The sequence below is a fragment of the Furipterus horrens genome, unplaced genomic scaffold (assembly GCF_987537825.1).
Source record: "Furipterus horrens unplaced genomic scaffold, mFurHor1.1.pri manual_scaffold_5, whole genome shotgun sequence".
In the NCBI taxonomy this organism is placed as follows: domain Eukaryota; kingdom Metazoa; phylum Chordata; class Mammalia; order Chiroptera; family Furipteridae; genus Furipterus; species Furipterus horrens.
Window position 1 is genome coordinate 127,377,805 of NW_028327175.1, and position 21,669 is coordinate 127,399,473.

The following is a 21,669-nucleotide window of genomic DNA, read 5'->3' on the forward strand; positions in this document are numbered from 1 at the left end:
TCTTAGAGGAGGGACCTTAATGAGAACACAAGAAGGAGGCCAACTGCAAGCCAAGCAGAGGCCTCAGGAGACACTTTGACCTTGGAACTGCAGCCTCCAGAACTGAGAAAACAAGTTTTTGTTGTTTGAGCTGCCCAGTCTGTGGTATTTTGTTATAGCAACCTGAGCAGACTAATAAAAGCTGTCAAAAGAGAAGGAACCAATAGGCATGATGGTGAGATGGGGTGAGGAGAGAGGAGGCTAGAGGTCTCCCTCCTAAGTCTAGGATTGGGAAGACTGGATCAGTAAGCCTGAGACCTCCTACCACCCAACGCACAGATTCCATACCCTTTTGTGGAAACACACTCTCATATTTCATATTTAACCACCCACTTAATGGGAAGGTCTTCCCCATTACCAGATTAAAGACAATAATACATGGTACCTTAAACCTATTATGATTATGATTATGATTATGATTATTTGCCTTTGACAAAGAGTGAGAGTACAAAATTTTTGTCTAGAAGACCTTGCATTTTCCTGTGACAAGTCCCACAACAGCTTTCCGCCACACTTAGAATAAAACCCAAACTTCTTACCATTGTCTCAAGGGCCGGTGAGGCCTGGCTGCTGTCTCCCTCCCTTCTTCATTCTGCTCCTCCAATATGCCAAGATCATTTCACCACTGGTCCTCAGCAGCTGCCACAGCTCTCCTGGCTGTGCTTCAGTCAAGCTCTTACACACACACACACACACACACACACACACACACACACACACACTTGAGCTTCACTCTGCAGGTTGAGGTGGGGTCTGGTCTACATACATATTTTTAAACTTCCACACAGAGTATGATGCACAGGCAAGATTGAGGACTATCGCCCTAGATCTTTGTGGAGATGACTGCTTCTTTGAAGCCTTAGCTCAAATGCCACCTCTCAGAGAGGCCAACCCTGGACCCCAGCCCCCAGAGCATCCTAGCCCATGGCCCTATTTATGCTCTGTAGCACTAGTACACCCTCAGAGACTATCTGATCTATTCATGTGTTTCCCGTCTGTCTCCCTCCACTAACTTCTAAATTTCCTGCGAATGTGTACTGGCCTCTCATCCCCATTGTTGCTCCAGCAGAACTTCTCTGTCCAACACAGAAGTCACTAATCACATCGAGGACTATTCATTGATGGACACTCCACTTGGTGGGCTGAGATGTTCCTTCAGTGTAAAACACTATCCAGACCTCAGAGAAAACATATGAAAAAGATATTAAAAAGAGTTCCGGAGATGGATGGTAGTGATGGTTGCATGGCAATGTGAATATATTTAATATCACTGAACTGTACACTTAGAAATGGTTAAGATGGTAAATTTTATTCTGTTCTTTAAATTGTTCACCAGAATTAAAAATTTTAAAAAGATGTGTTGACCATAGAAAACCTCATTAATAACTTTTAATATAGATGAAATGTTCAAGTGATTTTTGAATACAAGGTTTCCATAAAATATATTAATAATGAAAATTGATTTCACCTGTTTCTTTTTCCTTTTCCTTTTTTTATTGTCTACACACTTTCATTTTGTTTTTATCTTTTGTCAGTTTTTTTAAGTATGTTTTATTGATTATGCTATTATAGTTTCCCAATTTTTTTCCTTTAGCTCCCTTCCGCCTGGCATCCCCCTCCAGCAATTTCCCCTTAGTTTATGTACGTGCATCATGCATATAAGTTCTTTGGCTTCTCCATTTCCTTTACTGTTCTTAACATCCCCCTGTCTATTTTGTACCTACCAATTGTGCTTCTTAATCCCTGTACCTCTTCCCTCATTTTCCCACTCGCCCCTCCACACTGACAACCCTCCATATGGTCTCCATATCCATGACTCTGCTCCTGTCCTAGCCATTTGCTTAGTTTGTTTCTGCTTTTTGGATTCAGTTGTTGATAGTTGTGAGTTTGCTGTCATTTTACTGTTCATAGTTTTGATCTCCTTTTTCTCAAATAAGTTCCTTTAACATTTCATATAAGGGCTTGGTGATGAAGAACTCCTTCAGCCTTACCTTGTCTGGGAAGTACTTTATCTGCCCTTCCATTCTAAATGATAACTTTGCTGGATAGAGTAATCTTGGTGGTAGGTGTTTGCTTTTCATCACTTTGAATACTTCTTGCCAGTATCTTCTTAACTGAAAAGTTTCTTTTGAGAAATCAGCTTATAGTCTTATGGAAACTCCTTTGTACATAACTTTCTGCTTTTCTCTTGCTCCTTTTAAGATTCTCTCTTTATCTTTAACCCTTTAATCATGATCTTTAATCATTTTTATTATGATGTGTCTAGGTGTGGTCCTCTTTGGGTCCAACTTGTTAGGGACTCTCTGTGCTTCCTGGGCTTGTATGTATATTTCTTTCACCAAATTAAGAAAGTTTTCTTTCATTATTTTTTCAAGTAAGTTTTCAATTGCTTGTTCTTCATCTTCTCCTCTGGCATCCCTACAATTAAGATGTTGGCACTTTTGGAGATGTCCCAAAGTCTTCTTATTCTCTCTTTATTTTTTCGAATTATTGTTTCTTCATTTTGTACTGGGTGATTTTTTATTTCTTCCTTATGGTCCATTCATTGATTTGAACCCCGGCTTCCTTCCCTTCACTATTGGTTTCCTGTGGATTTTTCTTTATTTCACTTTGTGCAGCCTTCATTTTTCCCCTTATGCATTTGCTATACTCAATGAGATCTCTGAGCATTCTTATCACCAGAGTTTTGAACTCTACACGTAACAGGTTGGCTATTTCCATTTCACTTAGTTCTTTTCCTGGAGTTTTGATCTGTTCTCTCATCTGGGCCATATTTCTTTTCTCCTCAATTTGGCAGTCTCCCTGCGCTTGCCCCTGTGTATTAGGTAGTACTGCCTTGACTCTCTGGGCACACCTGTTACATTGTAAGGGGCAGAGCCTTAGGTATTCGTCAGTACAAGGCAACCAGTTTCACTGCTTTGGGGCTCTATATGTGGGGGAGGGGTCAGCGAGAGAACAATGCTGCTTGGTTGGCACTCACTTCACTCACTTTCTGCATGTGACTGGTGCATCTCTAGCTGCTGTCCTGGTGGTGGTTCCTAGAGCGGGTGGGTTTGCATTCATTATAGGATAATGGGGACCCTCTAATAAACAGACTCTCCTGAGAGGTGGGTAGTTTCTTCTGCTGCCCCAACCCCCACTGGTTTTTACAGGCAGAAGCTGTGAGGCTTCATTTTCCTGGTGCTGGAACCCTGGGCTGCGCAGTCTGACCTGTGGCTGGGATTGCTCCCTCAGGTGCCCCGCTCAGCTTTTATCTGCCACACATGAATGTGGGACTGCCAATTCCACCATCACACAGTGTTCTCTCTGTCCCCGCTCCATGTCTCTTCCCCTCCTGCCTGTCTGGATAAATGAGTCTTCTTTAAATTCTTGGTTGTCATAGTTCCATTCAATTCAATTTTCTGGCAGTTATGGCTATGTTTTGAGATTAGTTGTGACCCTTCTATGGTTGTGCAAGGAGGTGAAGCATGTCTACCTATGCCTCCATCTTGGTTGGAATCCTCTTTTTTCTTTTTACTTAAAAAATGTGGCTTTTAGAAAATTTAAAGTTGCTTATGTGGGTTTGACTTAGGCTTGTATTGTATTTATATTGAATGATGCAGGCCTAGAACCATGGCCAGCACATAGTAGGCACTTAAATAGGAGTTGACTATGAGAGTGAATGTATTTGTGGCCAAATAGGTACATTTTTGTGCATAAGCAAGCTGTTCTGTTTGCCAGACTGCAGGAGTATGGGAGTGAGGCTGTTGCAGAGCAGTTCACATAACTAAATAATCATAATTAGTATCTGTTATTATGCTGATAGTAGCAGCTACAGTTTGTTGAGCACTTAATGCATGCCAGAAACTGCCTCAGCACTTTACCCACATACATCGCCTCCAGTCAGTCCTACAAGGTATCATCATTGCGCCCTCCACAGAGCAGCTGCTACCCAAGGTCACCCTGCTGGTGAGTGGAGAGCTGGGGCTTGCACAAGGGTTGCCCAAGCCTCCCCACCCCAGGGGCCAGGCCCCATGTGCCTTCCTGTCATGTGGCACTGCCTGGAACAGACAATGAGCAGGGACTTCTTGAGCCAACTAAGAGCCCCTGTGAGGCAGCCAGTCTTTGCCCAGAAGGGTCCAGGAAGAGAATTAAATAATACCTAATCTTTGATCAACTCTAGTTCACCCATCCAGATCCAGCTGCCAGCCCTCTCAGATTCAAGGGCTAGGAAACTGGTCCTGGCCAGGGTCGTCATTCTTGTTCAAGACAGTTGTAGTGGATGGCGCTGGGCCCAGCCTGACCCTCAAGAGGGCCCTGCTGGTGTTCCTGAAGCTGCAGCAGCCACAGCTATCATCAGGGTGTGGTCTCTCCCCTCCTGTCTGTGGCTGCAGGCTTGAGCCCACCCAAGACAGCATGTCTGGGGTTCAGATCTGCTTGAGCAGTGTCCCCTGTAGCATCTAACGTGAGACCTCCGTGGGGGAGGCCTTTTTGTAAGACCCATGGGTCAGAACCTATTGGAATGAGGCAGAGGTTTGCAATGTGTGGACAGAAAATTCTGCTACCTCCAGTTTTTAAATTGTGGGTTTGAACTTGAGGAAACTGCTTGGGTCTGGTCAGAGACAGCTGAATGAAGAAGACAAGAAAGACCTGTCTCCCTTGGCACCACCTGGGCCTCTGATGTTGGATGGAATAAAGACATCACTGTCTAGGGGACCTCTGAGCCCCCAACCCTAGGTGTGAGCCAATGGGTCGAACACACACTGCATAGTCCAGAGCAGTGGTTCCCAAAGTCTGGCTCCAGACAAGCTGCAGCAGCACCACCTGGGGGCTTGTTACAAAGGCTAACCCTTAGGTCTCACCCCTGGCCTCCTGAGTCAGAAACTCTGAGTTTGAACAGTCCCCCAGGAGACTCTGCACCATACTGAAGTTTGAGAACCATAGCCTACAACCTTACTACTTAAAGTACCAGGCCCTCCAAATCAGCATCATCTAGTCGCTTGTTAGAGACAAAACATGCAGGCCCACTTGACCTGCTGAATTGCAACCCCCAGGGCCACATGTGCATGTTAAAATTTGAAATGTGCTGGGCTAGATTTCCTTACTGTTAAATGAGGGCATTCAAACCCAAATGCTTTCAGGGGCCAAGCATGTAATATTAAAAAATGAAGTCACATTAGATCCAGTGGATTATTGCCACTTGGAAATGGGGTGTCTCAAGAGTATCTGAACCCAGAGACCATAGTGAAATTTCCCTACTGCATGGGTCACACAGAATAAGGCCCATGAGGGCCAGCCAGCAACCCTGCCCACAGGACTTGGGGCAAAAAAAGGGCTTAAACTCTGGGCAAGCTTTCTGAGCTTGGTTCAGCCCTCCCAGGTGTGGCAGAAGGCAAACAGTAGGGACTGGAACAGAGGTTCCCAAACTCAGCTGTGTAGTGGATCTGATACCTGGCTCAACCCCCAGAGTCTGACTTACTTCCCGGTAGCCCTTGCCAGTGTGGCACAGTTGGTTGGAGCATCATCTCATTAACTGAAAAGTTGTGGGTTCAATTCCCATTCAGGGCACATGCCTAGGTTGCAGGTTCCATTCCCAGTTGGGGTGTGTATCATATCAATGTTTCTCTCTCTCTCTCTCCCACCCTCCCCCTCTAAGCGTATCTGTGGTTGAGAATGAAAAAAATGAAAAATAAATAAATAAAATTAACAACCTCTTTTAAAAAAGTTCCTGGTAATTCCAACATGCAGCAGTTTGCGAACTGCCTGCTAGAGCAGGGGTCAGCAAACTTTTTAGTGAAGGGCGAAGCAGCAATAGTTTAGGCTGTGTGGGTCACATGGTCTCCATGGCAGCTACATGCTGCCAGAGTAGTTTAAAGGCAGCCACAGGTGATATGAAATGATGGAGTGTGGCTATGCTTCCATAATACTTTACTTATGAATACTGAAATTTGAACTTCGTGTTATTTTCATGTGTCATGGAATATTATTTTTCTCTTGCTTTTTTTTACCAACCATGGAAAAACCACTCTTAGCTCACAGGCTGCGTGAAAACAGGTGGTGGACTGAACTTGGCCTTGGGGCTACAGGTTGCTGACCTCTAGTCTAGAGGAATGAATCGAGGGCATGGAAACCTGGACTGCAGACCTTTTCCTCCCCGGCATTTGTGCACACAATCTCCCCCACATAATCTTCGAAACTTTAATAGTGCCTGATTATGAAAAAGTTATGTTGACAAATCCTGATCAAGCACAGGCGTGATCTGGCTCTGGGCCAAAGACTTAAGATTGGGCCCCAAATCCTTCATGGCCCTGGCAGGGTTTCAGGGAGCTGCCTTCCAATGGGCCAGTCAGAGCCCCACCTTTCTGGCTTGTGATATCATTGACCCTTAACTTGTAGGGACCATTTAACTACTCGGTGGACACTATGCTTAGATCTTTACCCATGTCACTTTGTTTCCTTCTTATGGTAGTTCTACCTGAGAGAGAGGAATGGGGTATATCCATGCCCATTATTATATACCCATTTTTTAGGTGAGGAAACTGGGGCACAGAGAGGTCAAGTGATTTTCCCATAGTCGCACAGTGAGGATATTAGAGCAGAATTGAACCCACATCTGTCTGACTCCAGAGCCTACTCCTATAACCACTCTGCTACATTATCTCTCAATAATCTGCCAAGGACGATCAGTAATCCATCACCGTCACCAGTCACTGCAATGCCCAAGCACAATCTTCTGAAGAACAAGCCTTGGGCAGCAAGGCCCTCTGTGTCGTGACTGGCATCCAGATGTTGCTCAGTCTTCTCTGCCTTGAATGCAGCCAGATCTGGGTTACCCAAGATTGATTCTGTACTGTCTCCAGGAATAAGGAAGCTCATAGAGCTGCCCCACACAGCTGTGCACCGCACAACTTTAGCGGGGCATCATTCACAATGTATTCTGCGTGAATGACACCCCTGGAATGTGGAGCACACAACCCACACAGTTAGTTGTTCGTGGCAGCCCTGGAGGCTGAAAGTGAGATGCTCAGAGTTGACTGTCATAGGATGGACCTTAGTGCCCACCATTACTGCAATTCAGCAACCTATTATCAAAAAGGGAGAAGGACCCAGAAGGAAATGGTACCATGAATAGTGGGGGTCTGGGCTGGCAGCTTTGGAGAACTCTTTGGGTCAGGAGCAGGGAGTGGCTGGCTCTTGCTGGAACCTCCTCCATACAGCATGGAAAAAGATCCTGCTCTCCCAGACTGGATGGATTGCAGCTCCAGCTCTAACTTCTTAGCCTTGTTCCAGGCAAGAGCTGTCTTTCTCATCCCTCCACAACCTGGCTTTTTAGGGGGGAAAATGGGCCCTTGAGTGGTTTCTTCAGTCCTACCACTAAGCTGCCCTGTGCTTGCCCTCCATGCTATTTTCACAGTGGCTGGGCAGGACCTTCCCCTCAACTTTCAGAGCTCCTGGGAGCTCCCAATCAAATGCCACAAGCTCTCCCCTTAACTGCTGCTCCCCTTGCCAGAGTGTTCTCCTGTATTTGTTCGCTTTTATGATTTGAGCCAGGCCCAGCACTTTACATACATCAGCTCGTGTGACCTTCATGACCCTATGAGGCAGGAACTGTAATCAGTCCCATTTTACAGACAAGGACTCTGAAGCTCAGAGAGGTTAGGTCACTTGCCTGAAGTCGCACAGCTAGAAAGTGTCAAAACCAAGAATCAAATATGCAGCTTTCAGACTTTAGAGCCAAACTCTTAATCTTTCTAGAGGATGGATGTGTCATGTCGTCTGGGTCTGTTTTCCCATCTGCAGGTTGGAGCTTGGGTCTGGGAAGTCATGTGGGTGTCCATGATATTGCTGCTGGTGATGATGGGGATGACAGTGATGATGATGGTGTATGGTGAGGGTGATAATAGTGATGATGGTGATGATAATGATGATTAGGGTGATGACAGTGATGATGATGAGAATGATCATTCCAATCATGTTCCTACTTGATAGGGTTATTGTGCAGATTAAGTGAGATGACAGGCAAAACACAGCTCCCCATGCCTTTTTCTATTCATGTTGGCTCAGCTGGGCTCCCTGTGCCCTAAACCTCCAGAGTGGAGTCCACTATATTGGAGTTTATTACATAAACTTTCCTCCCTTCGTTTCTGGGCCTTTTGGCTAAGATCAAGTGTACATAAACCTTTCTCCTTAAACACCAGGTGAAAGGTGTGAATCAGAGACAAGGAAGGGAAAGAGGGTGACGTTTTTCTCCCTTGATTCCTCCTGCTTCCTGCCAGCCTCTGAAATCCAGCTTGGCTGTTCTGGGCCTTGGGCTTAGGCCCTGTGGATGGCCACCTCCCAGGTTCCCAGGGAGATTTGGAGGCTGACAATCTGGTGTCCAGAAAGGAGAGGGGCTGCTGCCCACAGCCACATGCAAACTGGCCTCTGGCCTGGTTTCGCTGGTGGGGGAGATGAGGTTCTTCACCCACACAGTGACTCAGGGCAGATCTTGAGGAATTCAACAGCTGAAACTTTATCTGTGGTTGCACGTGAACCAAGGCCTTCAAGAGCCCTGTCATGGAGTAAAACTTTCCACTCTTCTCTACAGTCACCTTTCAGATGACACCTGGCAGTTGAGAGGCATGGTCAGCAGAGTAGGCTCGTGGTCATACTGCTTGGGTTAGAATCCCAGCCCAACCATTTGCTAGCTCTGTATGACCTCAGCAAGTTACTTAACCTCTCTGAGCCTGTTTCTTTATCTGTGAAATGCCGATAATTGTACAGCTCTTTCACTGGACTGTTGGAGGGACACCATGAGATCACTCAGTGAGAGAGCTGTTTCTCTGTGTGTCACCTGGGGATAATGTTTGTACCCAACCTTCATGATTGCAGAAAGAATCCCATAACATGACACACATGTAGAGAAGAAAGCCACATGGGCCTCATCAGCATTTATTTGATGAACCTTATCAGGAGTTGAAAGAGAAATCGAGGCTGTTCATTGTGTATAAGCAAACAAAACAACATGCAATGACCACATGTCCTTGAAGGAATGAGATGTGGCTGTGAGAGGTCTTCAGAGAGGGAAAAGGAGCTGTTTAGCCAACTAGATAAGATTCAATAGGAACACAGCTCACCCAACTCAGGCCTGGTGCAATTGGTAGGTCCCAGTGGGAATTCAGGAGTCGGAATGGGGATGGAGAGTGGGTCTCACGGTAGGGTGCCAGAGTCTCCCAGGGGCTGAGAGATGTGGCATTCACCCATCCAGCCATTCACTTGTCCTCTCTCCACTTGACACACACACAAATATTCATTGAGCATTACAGGGAGCTGGGGCTGCAGAGTGAAGCAGTGAACAAAACAGAAAAAAACCAAAAAACCCTTGTTCTCTAGGAATTTAAATTCTTGTGAACAAGTGTTGCAGTATTCAGGAAACAATCCCTAAATAATCCCTGATGGTGGGAAATGACCACCTCCCAACCCCTACCAGGCTTTCCCTTCTGTGCTTAATGCACCCACCAGCACCCCTTGGTCAGGGTATCACCTGTCCTCTGGTGTTGGACAGGCTCTATTCCAACAGCCAGCAAATTGCAAACCCAGTCTGCTCTCCACTTGACACACACACCCAGGCCATGATCGTCATTTTAAAACTTACTCTGAATTCTACAGGTGAAGATGTTTTTGTCTTTCAGCCCCAGGCCTCTCCTCCCATCACCCCACCCTCAATCCTTTCTCTTAGCAGGGCAAGAACAAAGCAGTATTTCTGGAGTTAATCAGAGTGGTGGGAAGGGTGGGACCTGCAGTCACTGAGCTCAGGTGGTGTGCCATGAGTTTGCTGACACCGCACCAGGCACTCCAGGGAGGTACAATCATTGTCCCAGTCCGCAGGCCACGACTGGGGCTCAGAGGTTCAGGTTCTTGCACCCAACTCTAGCCTGTCTGACTCCCAAACTCTTTAAAAAATTGTTTTATTTATTTGCTTATTTTTAGAGAGGGGAAGGGAGGGAGAAAGAGAAGAAGAGAAACAGTGAGAGAAACATCGATTGGTTGCCTCTTACACGCCCTCAACTGGGGACCTGGCCTGCAACCCAGGCATGTGCCCTGACCGGAAATCAAACCAGTGACCCTTCGTTCTGCAGGCTGGCCACTCAGTCCACTGAGCCACTCCAGCCAGGGCACCAAACTCTTAATTGTTAACAGAAACTGCCTGTCTGAGGAAAATTATGGAATCTGGGAGGATTTGAATCCTAACCTTGACAGCAATGCTTTGAGGGACCCACTGGCCCAGTAAATGGCCTCTTCTTCCATTAGGGAGCACCGACCCTGTGCCAGGTACACTTCTAAACATTTTGCATCCCCCCAATGTCTAAAACAGTTCTTCAAAGGAGCCCTCAAGTCCACAGCCTCAGACCCTGAAGGTTCTCTGGGACCTCTCTCACTGACCAAACTCCCCAAATCCAAATTCTTTTCATTCCCTTGCAAACCACTGAGAAAGGACAAAGGTGATCTCTTCTAAGTTGAGGGTGGTGCCTCTCAACCAGGAAAATCAACAAACTTCACACAGACAGAGGGCATAAGATCCACAGTGGAATTTCAGGAATCAGCTTGTGGTGGTGGGGGAGCTCATTTTGGGAGGTGGTTGCCCAGCCTCTGCTTAAGGTCCTTAATGGAGCCAGATCAAATGTAACTCCTGAAGGGGGGTGTACCTGGCTTCCTGGATCTTAGTTCTCCTTCAAGACCTTGGCTTGGGAGTGAGCTTCCCAGAACATCAGGAGGAAGCAAGGCTGCCTCCATTGTCCTGGAGGTCTGCAAGTCACTGGCCCATGATCCCCAGCCTCCAAATCCTCAGTTAGAGAGGCACAGGGGAGGAGGAGTAAGTGGGGGCTTAATTCACGTTCTGTTGTTGTAAATGTGTGACCTCCTGGGCAAGTCCCTGATCCCCTCACGGCCTTAATCTCTTACTGCCCCCCCTTCAGCTGGGCAACCCTTATCTTACTTCAGTCTCCCCAAGCTACCTGTCAGTAAACCCGCCCCAGGGAACTCCTCCAGGTTCAGCTTGGCCCCATGACTATGTCTTGGCTAGAACACTGTTTCCTTACTATAAAAAATGAATTCCTTTAAAAAAAACAAAACAAAATTGCTAAGACTTTCAGGCTTATTTCAAGTTAATTTAATAAACATTTATTTAGGACTTACTGTGTGCTAGGTACTGTTCTAAGTACTTGACACATTTACTTCTTATAACACCCTAATGAGGTGAGAGTTTGTGTCATCTGGAGTTTACAAATGAAAAACAAAAACAAAAACAGACACACAGAGAGGTTAAGTAATTTGCCTGAGGTCACACAGCTAGTAAGTGACAAAGCCAGGATTCAAGTTACTCTGTAGGTTAGCAGGCCTCAGGTTAAGAATTGCTGCCCCTTTTGTGTATTTCCAACAGCCAAGAAAATTTTGTCTAACACTACATTTTGTAATTTACATTTGGAAACACATAATTTTTAAAAATTTATTTTTTGTTTTTCTATTACAGTTGTCCCACTTTTTCCCCCATTGCTCCTTGTCCCAGCCCACCCCTTCTCCACAGTCAATTCCCACCCTGCTGTCTATGTCCATGGGTCCTTTATAGAAACAGATAATTTTTAAATTTTGCAAATACAAAGTGATATGAAAATATAGACGATGCTTTTACAACCCCCTTAGACACTCATTGCATCTTAATCTGCTGGTCTTAATATTCGGTCCAGTGACTGTTCTAGCCTCCCTGCTATCCTAATCCTGACCTATAATAATCCCAGCAACATATGGATAAAGTTGCTTAACCCTTGTAGGACTCCTGTGAGCCAGGCTCTCTGACAGCCCTGTTTGCTGGTGGGAAGACTGTGGCTTAGAGAAGTACGCACAGCTAAGCAATGGCAGAACTAGGGGCTAGAACACAAACAATCTGGTATCAAAGCTCCTATTTTTTTTTGTCATTCCTAAATGTTTTCATTGTGGCAAAAGATACAACATAAAATTTACCATTTAAACCATTTGTAAGTGTACTTTTCAGTGAATTAAATACATTTACATTGTTGTGCAACCATCACCATCATCCATCTCCAAAACTTTTTCATCTTCCCAAACAGAATGAAAAGCTATACACATTAAATACAAACTCCTAATTGTCCCCTACCCTAGCCGCTGGTAACCTCTATTCTACTTTATGTTTCTCTGAAATTTGCCTAGTCTAGGTCCCTCATTTAAGTGGAATCATACAATGTTTTTAAATTTGTGATCAAAGTACTCCCTTTTTAAAAAACTTACTTTATATTTTATTTGAAAACATAATATGTAATTTGCACAGTGGTCAAGGGGGGCAGATTAGCCTTATTTCTAAATTTATGCTTGTTTTGAATAAGGTGGAAGAAGATGTGTGTGATATAATTACAATATAAGGAACATATGGATGAAAACTATCTAAAGAATACCAAATTCTGGCAATAAAAAGTCATCCTTCTTCTCACTTAATATCATTAACTTCCCTCCCCAAAGTCAACCACTCTCACCAGCTTCCAGGGTGACTTTAATGTGCATATACAAATATATGTATTATATATGCCTATCTAGCCTTTTTCAAAACACACACAGACACATAGCATAATACTAAACACTGTTCAATACCTTGTATTTTTGCTTTAACAGTACATCTGGGATATGTACTTTCATAAAGAGCTTCTGCTTTCTTTTCTTTTTTAAAAAAAGATTTTATTTATTTTCTTTTTAGAGGGAGGGGATAAAGAGAGGGAGAGAAACATTGATGTGAGAGACACATTGATCGGTTGCCTCTCCTAGGGGAGGGGTGGGGACATGAACTAGCAGGGTGGAGGGGGAACACAAGCCTGCAACCCAGGAATGTGCCCTGACCTTTCACTTTGCAGGATGATGCCCAATCAACTGAGCCACATCAGTTAGGGCAAGAGCTACCAATTCCTTTTACTCATTAGGCTGCATTGCCTCCTCACTCCTGATCAATGCTTTGAAGGGGCTGAGGCTCCTTCTCCATAGAAGGTCCTCTGGCATGTCGTAACTCTCCTCAACCTGGACTTAGCTCCTTATCACTTGACCTGGGACCTCCTAATGGTCCTCAGTGCAGAGTAATGGGATCGATCATTCCCACTGCCCAGGACTTGCCTGGACACAAATTCTCATGGGAATCAAGGGGGGAAGAGCCTGCCCACACAGGCCCCCAGGCATAGAGAGCATCCAATAACAAGCTTTTTATGAGGGTGACAAGTCCTCAGCTACCTGGGATGTCCTTCATCCAGAAACAGTTCCTCTGAAAATGAAATCTTGCCCCAGGCCCTCAAGGCAGGCAAACTAGAGGCCGCAAGACTAGGAAGGAGAACAGCTTCTAAAGAATGAAAACCCTGGTCCTCCAAGAGACCCTCTGCGACTTTCCTACCTGTAAAGAAATGCTTCTGTCCAGCCTCCAGAGCAGAGCGTCATGGGTCTTGTCTTAGGATGTCCCTTCCATCTTTGGTCTTTGCTGAGGACAAAATTCTCACGATCAACCCACCCTTCCAGGGGGGTGGCTGCAGCTGGCTGCAGGCGATCTCATTTGAAGAAAGTCCTCTAGGCAGTGATTCCAAAATTTTAGCAAGCCTGAGAACCACCTGGACGGCTGGTTAAAGGACAGGTTGCTGCCCCCGCCCCCGAAACTTCTGACTTAGTAGGTCTAGGGTGGGTAAGAGAATCTGCGTTTCTAACAAGCTCCAGGTGATGCTAAGGCTGCTGAACCAGGGGCCAGACTTAGAGACCCTCTGGCCCAGGTCACTCACTCTCTGCGCCCCTCTTCCCTGTCTGAGGTTGAGCAGTGGTGTGAGTTAGGCTGAGAGGCCACATTCCAGTCAAGACAACAACAGCAACCGCTAGGTGCCAGGGACTGTGCTAATGGCTGTGTGCTTATTCTCTCAACTAATCCTCACAACAAACCTCTGCAGCAGGTGTTACTAGTCCTGTCTCCAATGTACAATGAGAAAACTGAGGTTCAAAGAGGGAGGCCAGGCTTTAGAATCAGGCAGATCTGGGGTCTGACCCCGGCTTTGCCACTGACCCACTGTGTGAGCTCTTAGGAAGTGTCCTACTCATAATGGGGGAATCACAAAACCTGATTCCCAGGGGGCATATGAGGACTACAGGGGTGGTGATTATAACAGCAACTGCACAGAACAGTTACACAGGAAATGTGTATCCCTTTTCCTGCCACAAGCCCAATTATGATCCCTTCTGTCTCACCAGACTCATCTTCCACTTCTCCCTACATGTTGAGATACCTCACCTCAAAGCTGCTTTGGACTACTTGTCACTTCCTAAACACACTTCACTTGGTCATGCCTCCAGGACTTTGTAAAGCTTGTTATCTCTGTGTGTCTTTTTCACTCTACTGCTCCAGAGAAACTCCTATTCATTCTCCAAAACCCATTTTAGAAGTTCCCTCCTCTTTGTATCTTTCCTTGATATGTCAACCTCTTCCTGTCCTTGGAAAGAAAAAAATATCTAAGATTGAAGCCTCTTATTTGAAGAAGGAGCTCAAAGGGTTACTTTCCCTCTCTCCCTTCTTTCTTCCTTGTATTTCCACAGTATTTTATATGGAGTACAATTTGGGGTACAAATTACCAGGCAGCTAATACCACCAATGTCAGCATCAGCATCAACACTAAGATAGTGTTGACCATGCACCAGGTGCTGCTCTAAGAGTTGTTGAATCATTTTATGCCTAAAATAACCCTTAGAGACACGCTACTTATTACTCATACTTTACATATATAGAAATTAGTCACAAAAATGTTAAGTGATTTGCCTTAGACCACACAACTCATCCGTGTCAGAGCTGGGATGTAGAAGCTGGTTGTGGCGTTAATGCTGTTAACTTTGACATCAGGCTGCTCTTTAAGAATGGGGGGTGGGCCAGGTGGAGGCCACAGCAACCGAGAGAGGGCCTGCCCCATCCAAGGGGGAAGCCACGTGTTGAGCCCTGAGTTGTCAGCTTTTCCGATTCTCTTTTCCCAAGAGGATCCAGAAATACAGTTTTATGTGACATCTACCACTTTTTAAAATCTTGGGAGTAGGCTAAAGTTTTAAAAGAAACATGGTACTCATAAAAGCTGCCCACAGGTCTCCTTTGTGACTTCTACTATTTCCTGTATTTCAAAGATGGGACCTAGTCTGACTTCATTTCTGCAGCTTAGGTCAGGGGTAGACACACAGCAGGCCCTTTGTAGGTGCCCTGATGCTTTTGGACTCAATTTAGAGCTAAGCTTGGCTCTCAACAGGCAAAATCCTCACCCTCAGTTCCACTCAGCACTCAGGATTCTAGGTCCCAAATGGTGGTTCTGAGCATTACTCCACCTTGGGGCCATCTCTGGGTCTGCCCTGTCCAGGACAAGACTTCCTGCTCACCGGGTGCTGACAATGCTCTAAATGCTGTGTTTCATTATCTCACTGACCCACTCAATAGTTTGGGGAGGTTGCCACTGTCATCATCCCCGTGTTACAGATGAGAAAACTGTGGCTCAGGCAGGGGAAGGGAATTGCCCCTAGGAAGTGGAGAGTGATTCCAGCTTTTCTCCTACTGGCTGTTATCAGGCATTCCAACAAATGTTTGATGGTCCTGGCACACACTCCAGGCAAGCAGACTCTCCTGACACAGCCTGGACCTGAGAAGTCTGTAATATACCAACGGGACCCTGGATACTCCTGTGTGTGAGCCATGCTTCCTAACTCCTCGGTCTCCTCTTGGAGGGTGGGGATAACATGGGGAGCATCTAGAGAGAAAGCCAGGATGCGATTGCTTATGGGAACTCTGCTCACTGGGGTCTGGACAGACTGAGCTTATGGCCTGGCTGTCTCAGGCCTTTGGGCTCAGCAGGGATCACAGTTAGAGATGGTATTGTGTTTGTCCTTGTCCATGGCCAGACAGCATAGAGGCATGTGTATGTGCACCTGTGCATGTGTGTGTTTAGTGGACACAGGTATGAACATGTACATGTGTTTGTGTGTAGGTCTGGGTGCACATGTGTGCATGTGTATATGCATGTATACATACATATCTGTGTGCAATTCAGATGAGATTTTTCCCCCAAATTCAGATCTTGTGATGTTAGTTTAGGACAAAAAGCAAAGAACTCTTACTTAACGCAGAGGCATCAATTACACAAGAAGGCTGAAATAAAAACCAGTCCCCCCATTTTTAGACCTTAGAGTGCATCAGGAGGCACAGCCAGGGTGGAAACCTATGCAGCAGTTAAAATAAACAAGCTAGATTTATACACAGCAATGTAGATAACTCTAAAGGAAATGATAACTGGGGGAAGGGAAAGCCAAGTGGCCAAATAATATGGATGGATTAGGTCATTTCTGCCCACAACATTACTATACAATTCACATGCTTTCTGTGGAAGTAGGAAAGGTCTAGAAGGAACAAATTATGGAGGTGGTTACCTTTGGAGGGCAGGGAGGGCAGGGGTTGGAAGGTGATAAACAAAGGAGCATGGATTGATCCACATGTTCCTCATGGGATTACAGTCGGTAGGTAGGAAGGTTGGGTCACTTCTGGATGTCATGTTGTTAGGGCCACAGGGATGCCTATGCCCGGGGGAGCCTTCACACAGCCCTCTCACCCTGAGGGTCGCCTGGTGGAGACGGGGTGGGCCTACTGTTGTGTTTCTTATGGATGGGAGAAGCTCTGCTGGCCCCTACCTAAACCTCTCCATGCTTCAGTTCCCCCGCCCTGCCCAGTAGCTACAAGGGGAAGGTCCCTGCTTCATGCTGCTGCTCCCTGTTTCCAACCCCACCCCCCAATCCCAGCATGCCAAAGGAAAATATGACATTCTCTGGACATATCTATCCCCTCTGGGGGGTAGACAGGAAGGGGTTTGGATCCGGCCTCCTCTCCAGCTCTCCTAAGTGGGGCGCTCAGAGAACACATCCGCATCTCCCCTGAAGGAGGCTCACAGGTAGGCTCCGGCGCCCGACTCCGTGGGTTAAAGCTGGGGTCCGGGGATGCTTGTCCACCCTCTGACCCTCAGTGCTCCCTTCAGTGCAGTGGCCAAGGCCACCCGCAGGAATGCTACGTGGTGAAGTCAATTCATTCCAACAAAATGCTGTGCTTCGCGTGTGGCCGTTGTCATCCTCCTGAAAGACGCGTGACCGTGCCCCTCCTCCCTCTCTGCCTCCCCAGACGCTCCTGGGACTCGCCGCTTCCCTTGCCCCACACTCCAGGGTCTCGTCTCCCCCCGCAGTACACCCCGGCACCCTGAGGCTGGGTCCCCGCAGTGCCCGAGCGCCCCCGGCTGAGAAACTGAGGCTGGGACAGCGGAGGGCGGTAGCCGCAGGTGCGCAGGGCCAGGGACCACTCCTGTGCTCGCCGGGAGTCGCTGTCATACCTGCTTCACTCGGCAGCTCACAGTGGCCAGGACGCGCAACCTGGAGACGGCGGCAGCGGCGAAGTGGTTGTGCAGTTAGAGCTGGAAGCTCGGCGACAGGGGAGGAGAGAGAGTAGGAGAAGGGGCGGGGAAGCCCGGGAGAGCCCGTGGGCGGAGCGTGGTGGTGTTCAAGGCCGGGCCTCCCTCACCGGCTTGGCTCCTCAGCCACAGCCCTAGGTCCCTCTTTCTTCCCTTCATCCCCACCAAACTTGGGTCGCACACGCTCAGTTACACGCACACCCAACACTCCGCGCTGTACTGGCAACGCACTCATCCCCACTCTCCTTCCCACATCACACCCACACGTGCCACAACTATGCGCGCAGGGGACCCCTCATCCGCGTCTCCCCCAGACACACCACCGCCCCCACAGTCCCCTGCCGCTCATTACATGCCACCTACAACACTCCAACTTACCTGGAGGTATACCTGAACACACTTACCTGTGCAACTGCGCACCCATCACATACACCCCCACCCCCCACCCCAGCACAGATTGTTCTTTGAGAGCTGGGGATCTTAGGAAAACGGGCTTCTACAGCTGATTTCTCCAGAAATGTCTCTGTGCCTCACTCCACCCCTAAGTTGGTTTACCTCTGCTTGCCCCATGACCTTCTCTCCCTCTGCTTCAGCCACCCCTCCAAGGTCACTTCCAGATCTCTGTCACCCCCTGAAAGCCCCACCTCTGCATTAGGAATTCAAACAGCTTACCTGGTGGTTGGCCTCTGGCTTCCTCCCAGCAACTCCCATACACTCAAGCTTTGGAACATTGCTGGGCCCTCCCCTTCCTTCAGTCTCACTTCCTTCTTCCCTCTCTTTTCTCCATCAGGTTAAGTTTCCAAGGACTATCATTTCAGTCCCTTTTCTGCCAATATCTGTAACACATGGGCTTTCATGTTCCACATGTACAGCAAACCCCAAATGTTAGCCTTCTCCATTCTGCCATTGAGAGATTGTTTCTTTTCACTTGTTGCTGTTTACAAATGACAACAAGTATACTGGCTTAATATGCACAAATTTGTTATCTTCCAGTTCTGGAGGGCAGAAGTCTGACACTACTAAAATCAAGAAATGGTAGGAAGGACTGTGTTCCTTCTGGAGGCTCTAGGAGAGAATATACTTCTTTGCCTTTTCCAGCTTCTAGATACCGCCCACATTCCTTGGCTTGTGGCCCCTTCTTTTATCTTAAGAGTGAGCAATATTGTGCCAAGTTTTTCTCACATGCCATCTCTCTGCTTCTCTCTCTTTTGCCTTGCTCTTCCACTTAAAAAGACCCTGAGCTTGCATTTGGCTTACCCAGATAACCCAGATAACCTCTCCATTTCTAGGTTAACTGATAACCAACCTTAGTTCTGTCTGCATGAAATCTTAATTCTCCTTTGCCATGTAACTTAACATATTACAGGTTTTGGGAAATGAGGACATAAACATGGTGTGTGTGGAGGGGTCATTATTCTGTCTACCACAGACACCGAGCCTGTGGAAGGCTGAGCCCTGCTGGAGAAAATTAGTCAACCAAGATTTTTTTGGTACTATAAATGTATGGATCACTACAAGTACAATAGAAAGAAGTTTATTATAGTTATTATTTTTAGTAGAGAAATAATAAAATATGGTTATTTGATGGAATACTATACAACACTGAACAAGAAACATATTCCATCTATGTATATGGATGTTCAAAGACTTCAAAATCATGACTGAAAAATGCGGGAGGTTGAAATAACAAGAGCAAACACTTAAAAAAGAAATCCCCACCCAAGGGCTTTTTTTTTTTTTTCATTGCTTTTAGAGAGAGAGGAAGGGTGAGAGAAAGGGAGAGAGAGAAACATCAAAGTGAGAGAGAAGCATCTATTGGTTGCCTCCCATACACAATTAGACTGGGGATTGTACACACCCAAACCAGGGATCGAACCTGCAACCTAGTTATGTGCTCTGACTGGGAATCAAATCCACAGCCTTTCAGTTATGGGATGATGCTCCACAACTGAGCCACACCAGCCAGGGCAGCAAACACTTTTATAATGTTTACTCTGTGCCACTGTTCGAGGCACTTACATTAGAATTCAAAACAACCTATAAGATAGGTACCAGCATTATCCCTATTTTATTGAAAAAACAAAACAAAACTGGGGCATAGAGAGATTGAGTAACTTTCCCAAGGTCACACATCTAGGAAGCATCAGAACCGAGATTTGAATCCAGGCAGCCGTAAGCCAGAAACTGTGCACTTAAGTGCAGCAGATGAATTTCTACAGCATGAATTATTAGAAGTAAAAATTTAAACCACATAAGGGATTTAATATACTGTAAAAAATTATAACTAAACATAGTGGAAGGACACACTCCTCACGCACAGGAGTCTGTGGACCACACTTTGAAAACCACTGTCCTAGTATATCCAGTGTGACCATATGAAATTTTGACATCAGGCTATTACTAACCCATAAAAATGGCAATTTAATATGGGTCTACCCAATGCATGCTATTTTGGAGGGTTTTCCTTTTGGTTCATGCACTATTTTCCTGGACAGGCCCTATTGTTGGACATTATCAGGGTGCATCTCCTCTGCGACTGGGTTGGTGTGAGCAGCTTTGTACAAATGACATGTCTTTCTTTGTGCTATGATTTCCAGTCTGGAGGTGCTGGGGTTTTGGGGATATATAGGAAGTACAGACTGATTGATGCCAGGCCATCATATTTTAAGATCTATGTATTTTAAAGAATTGTGAACAAGGAGAGACGTGTTGTCTCAGGGTTGGCTTGGCTTCTTACAGATTGAACTCACTTCTTTTAGTCTTTTGGTAGGAACTCTGGTCTGAAGAATGTAAGTGAGAGTGCACGTGGACTTTTGGCCAGGTGTTTAGAACTACGAATTATTTGGCCAAATTAAAACAAAAACCTTTTCCTAGATGAAAACACATGGGCTGTATTATGCATAGTTAGACAAATTTGTGTATGGATAGATTCATGCCTGATTCGGGAGGTCTCTCAGTGCCAACAATAAGTGGATATTTATATGCCTTTGTAAAAGAACAGTCCTGCCTTCTTTAATCAGGTTAGTGCAGTTTTAGGAGATGCTGAGATATGGAAGGGGATCCAAGAGCCAAAAGGAAGGGAAGCAAGCCCCGGTGATCAATGGGGTGTTGGAGACTGCACTTCATAGCCATTATTTCAATAATACTTTGCATAAAAGATAAGGTGAATATTCTTTTCTTTTTTATAAGGAGAGGGGCACTGAACATCTATTCATTCTACTTCAGGTAACTGCACCTGATTTAGTTCTGAAGTCTCCACTCCTTTCTTACACCTAGTCCATATATTGATCCTGGGATGTTGATTTCATTTACCATTACCCAATGTTCGGGGTTGATATCACCCTGGCCTAGAAATCAGCACATTATATTACTGTCAGGATATTGGTTCAAGGGAAGGAACATGACCCAAGTCAAGCTAACCATAGTCAGTGAAACCGTACAGGGTTGTTTTCTCAGGACGTTTTCTTTAAGCTCTTTAGAAGTCCCACCTGCTTTGGAGCTGTTTGGGAGTGGAGCTGCAGCTGGGAAGAGGATGTATGAAGATGGATCCCATCCAGAAAGATGACAGAGAGAAACTATGTCCTGGTTTCATCATTTGACCTACATCAAGCCATACCTGAAACCAGCCCTACCCCTGGACATTTTGGGTGCACGAGACTATCAATTATTTTTTTGCTAAGCTATCTTGGGTTGGGGTTTCTGTTGCTTGCAACCAAAAGACACTTAAGAGATCCTGGCAAAAATTTTATCCAAACTACCAAAAAGACACTCAGCGAGATGGTTAATACATTGATTATAGAATCTTGACAGTCTGGAATGTCAGGTTCCAAACTGATAAGATAAAATACAACCAGCACAGATATTAAGTCCTACAGTTAGGCTCAGACTGATAACTGTGGTACTTAAGTACAGAAAGGGAAGCCCTGTCTTGGGACCTGTGCCCACCCTGAGATAAGGACTCTCATCGGAGTGCAGTGCCATCTGCAGGTCTGGAGGCCCTGGGACACTGGGTCTCTGGCTTGTTGGCAGAATCCTTTATCTGGGCCAAAAGTGCGACCTTGGATCTTCAGTCTCAGCACCCTAGGCTTAGGTGCTACCCTGCCACAGCATACTGGCTAACTCCATACACGTCCTTTTGTTATTCCTCTTTCTCTCCCCAATATTCCCCAGA

General features: G+C 46.1%; 1 protein-coding gene across 8 annotated transcripts in view; it reads right to left on the reverse strand.

Annotated features, from left to right (window-relative positions):
* SCNN1B (sodium channel epithelial 1 subunit beta) overlaps positions 1-17,770 on the reverse strand; it is a 69,730-nt gene extending 51,960 nt beyond the window's left edge. For 2 of the 8 annotated variants that reach the window (XM_090277763.1, XM_090277762.1), the window contains exons 1-3: positions 17,421-17,770; positions 13,439-13,522; positions 1,143-1,217 (exon numbers count right to left, since the gene is read on the reverse strand). In XM_090277763.1, coding sequence (XP_090133889.1) covers positions 1,143-1,158 — 16 coding nt within the window. In that variant the 5' untranslated portion in view covers positions 1,159-1,217; positions 13,439-13,522; positions 17,421-17,770. Of the gene's footprint in view, positions 1-578; positions 715-1,142; positions 1,218-13,438; positions 13,523-17,420 lie in introns of all 8 variants that reach the window. The other 6 variants (XM_090277755.1, XM_090277759.1, XM_090277760.1 and 3 more) reach the window with 4 other exon arrangements.
* Between the last annotated feature and the right edge of the window lie 3,899 nt (positions 17,771-21,669).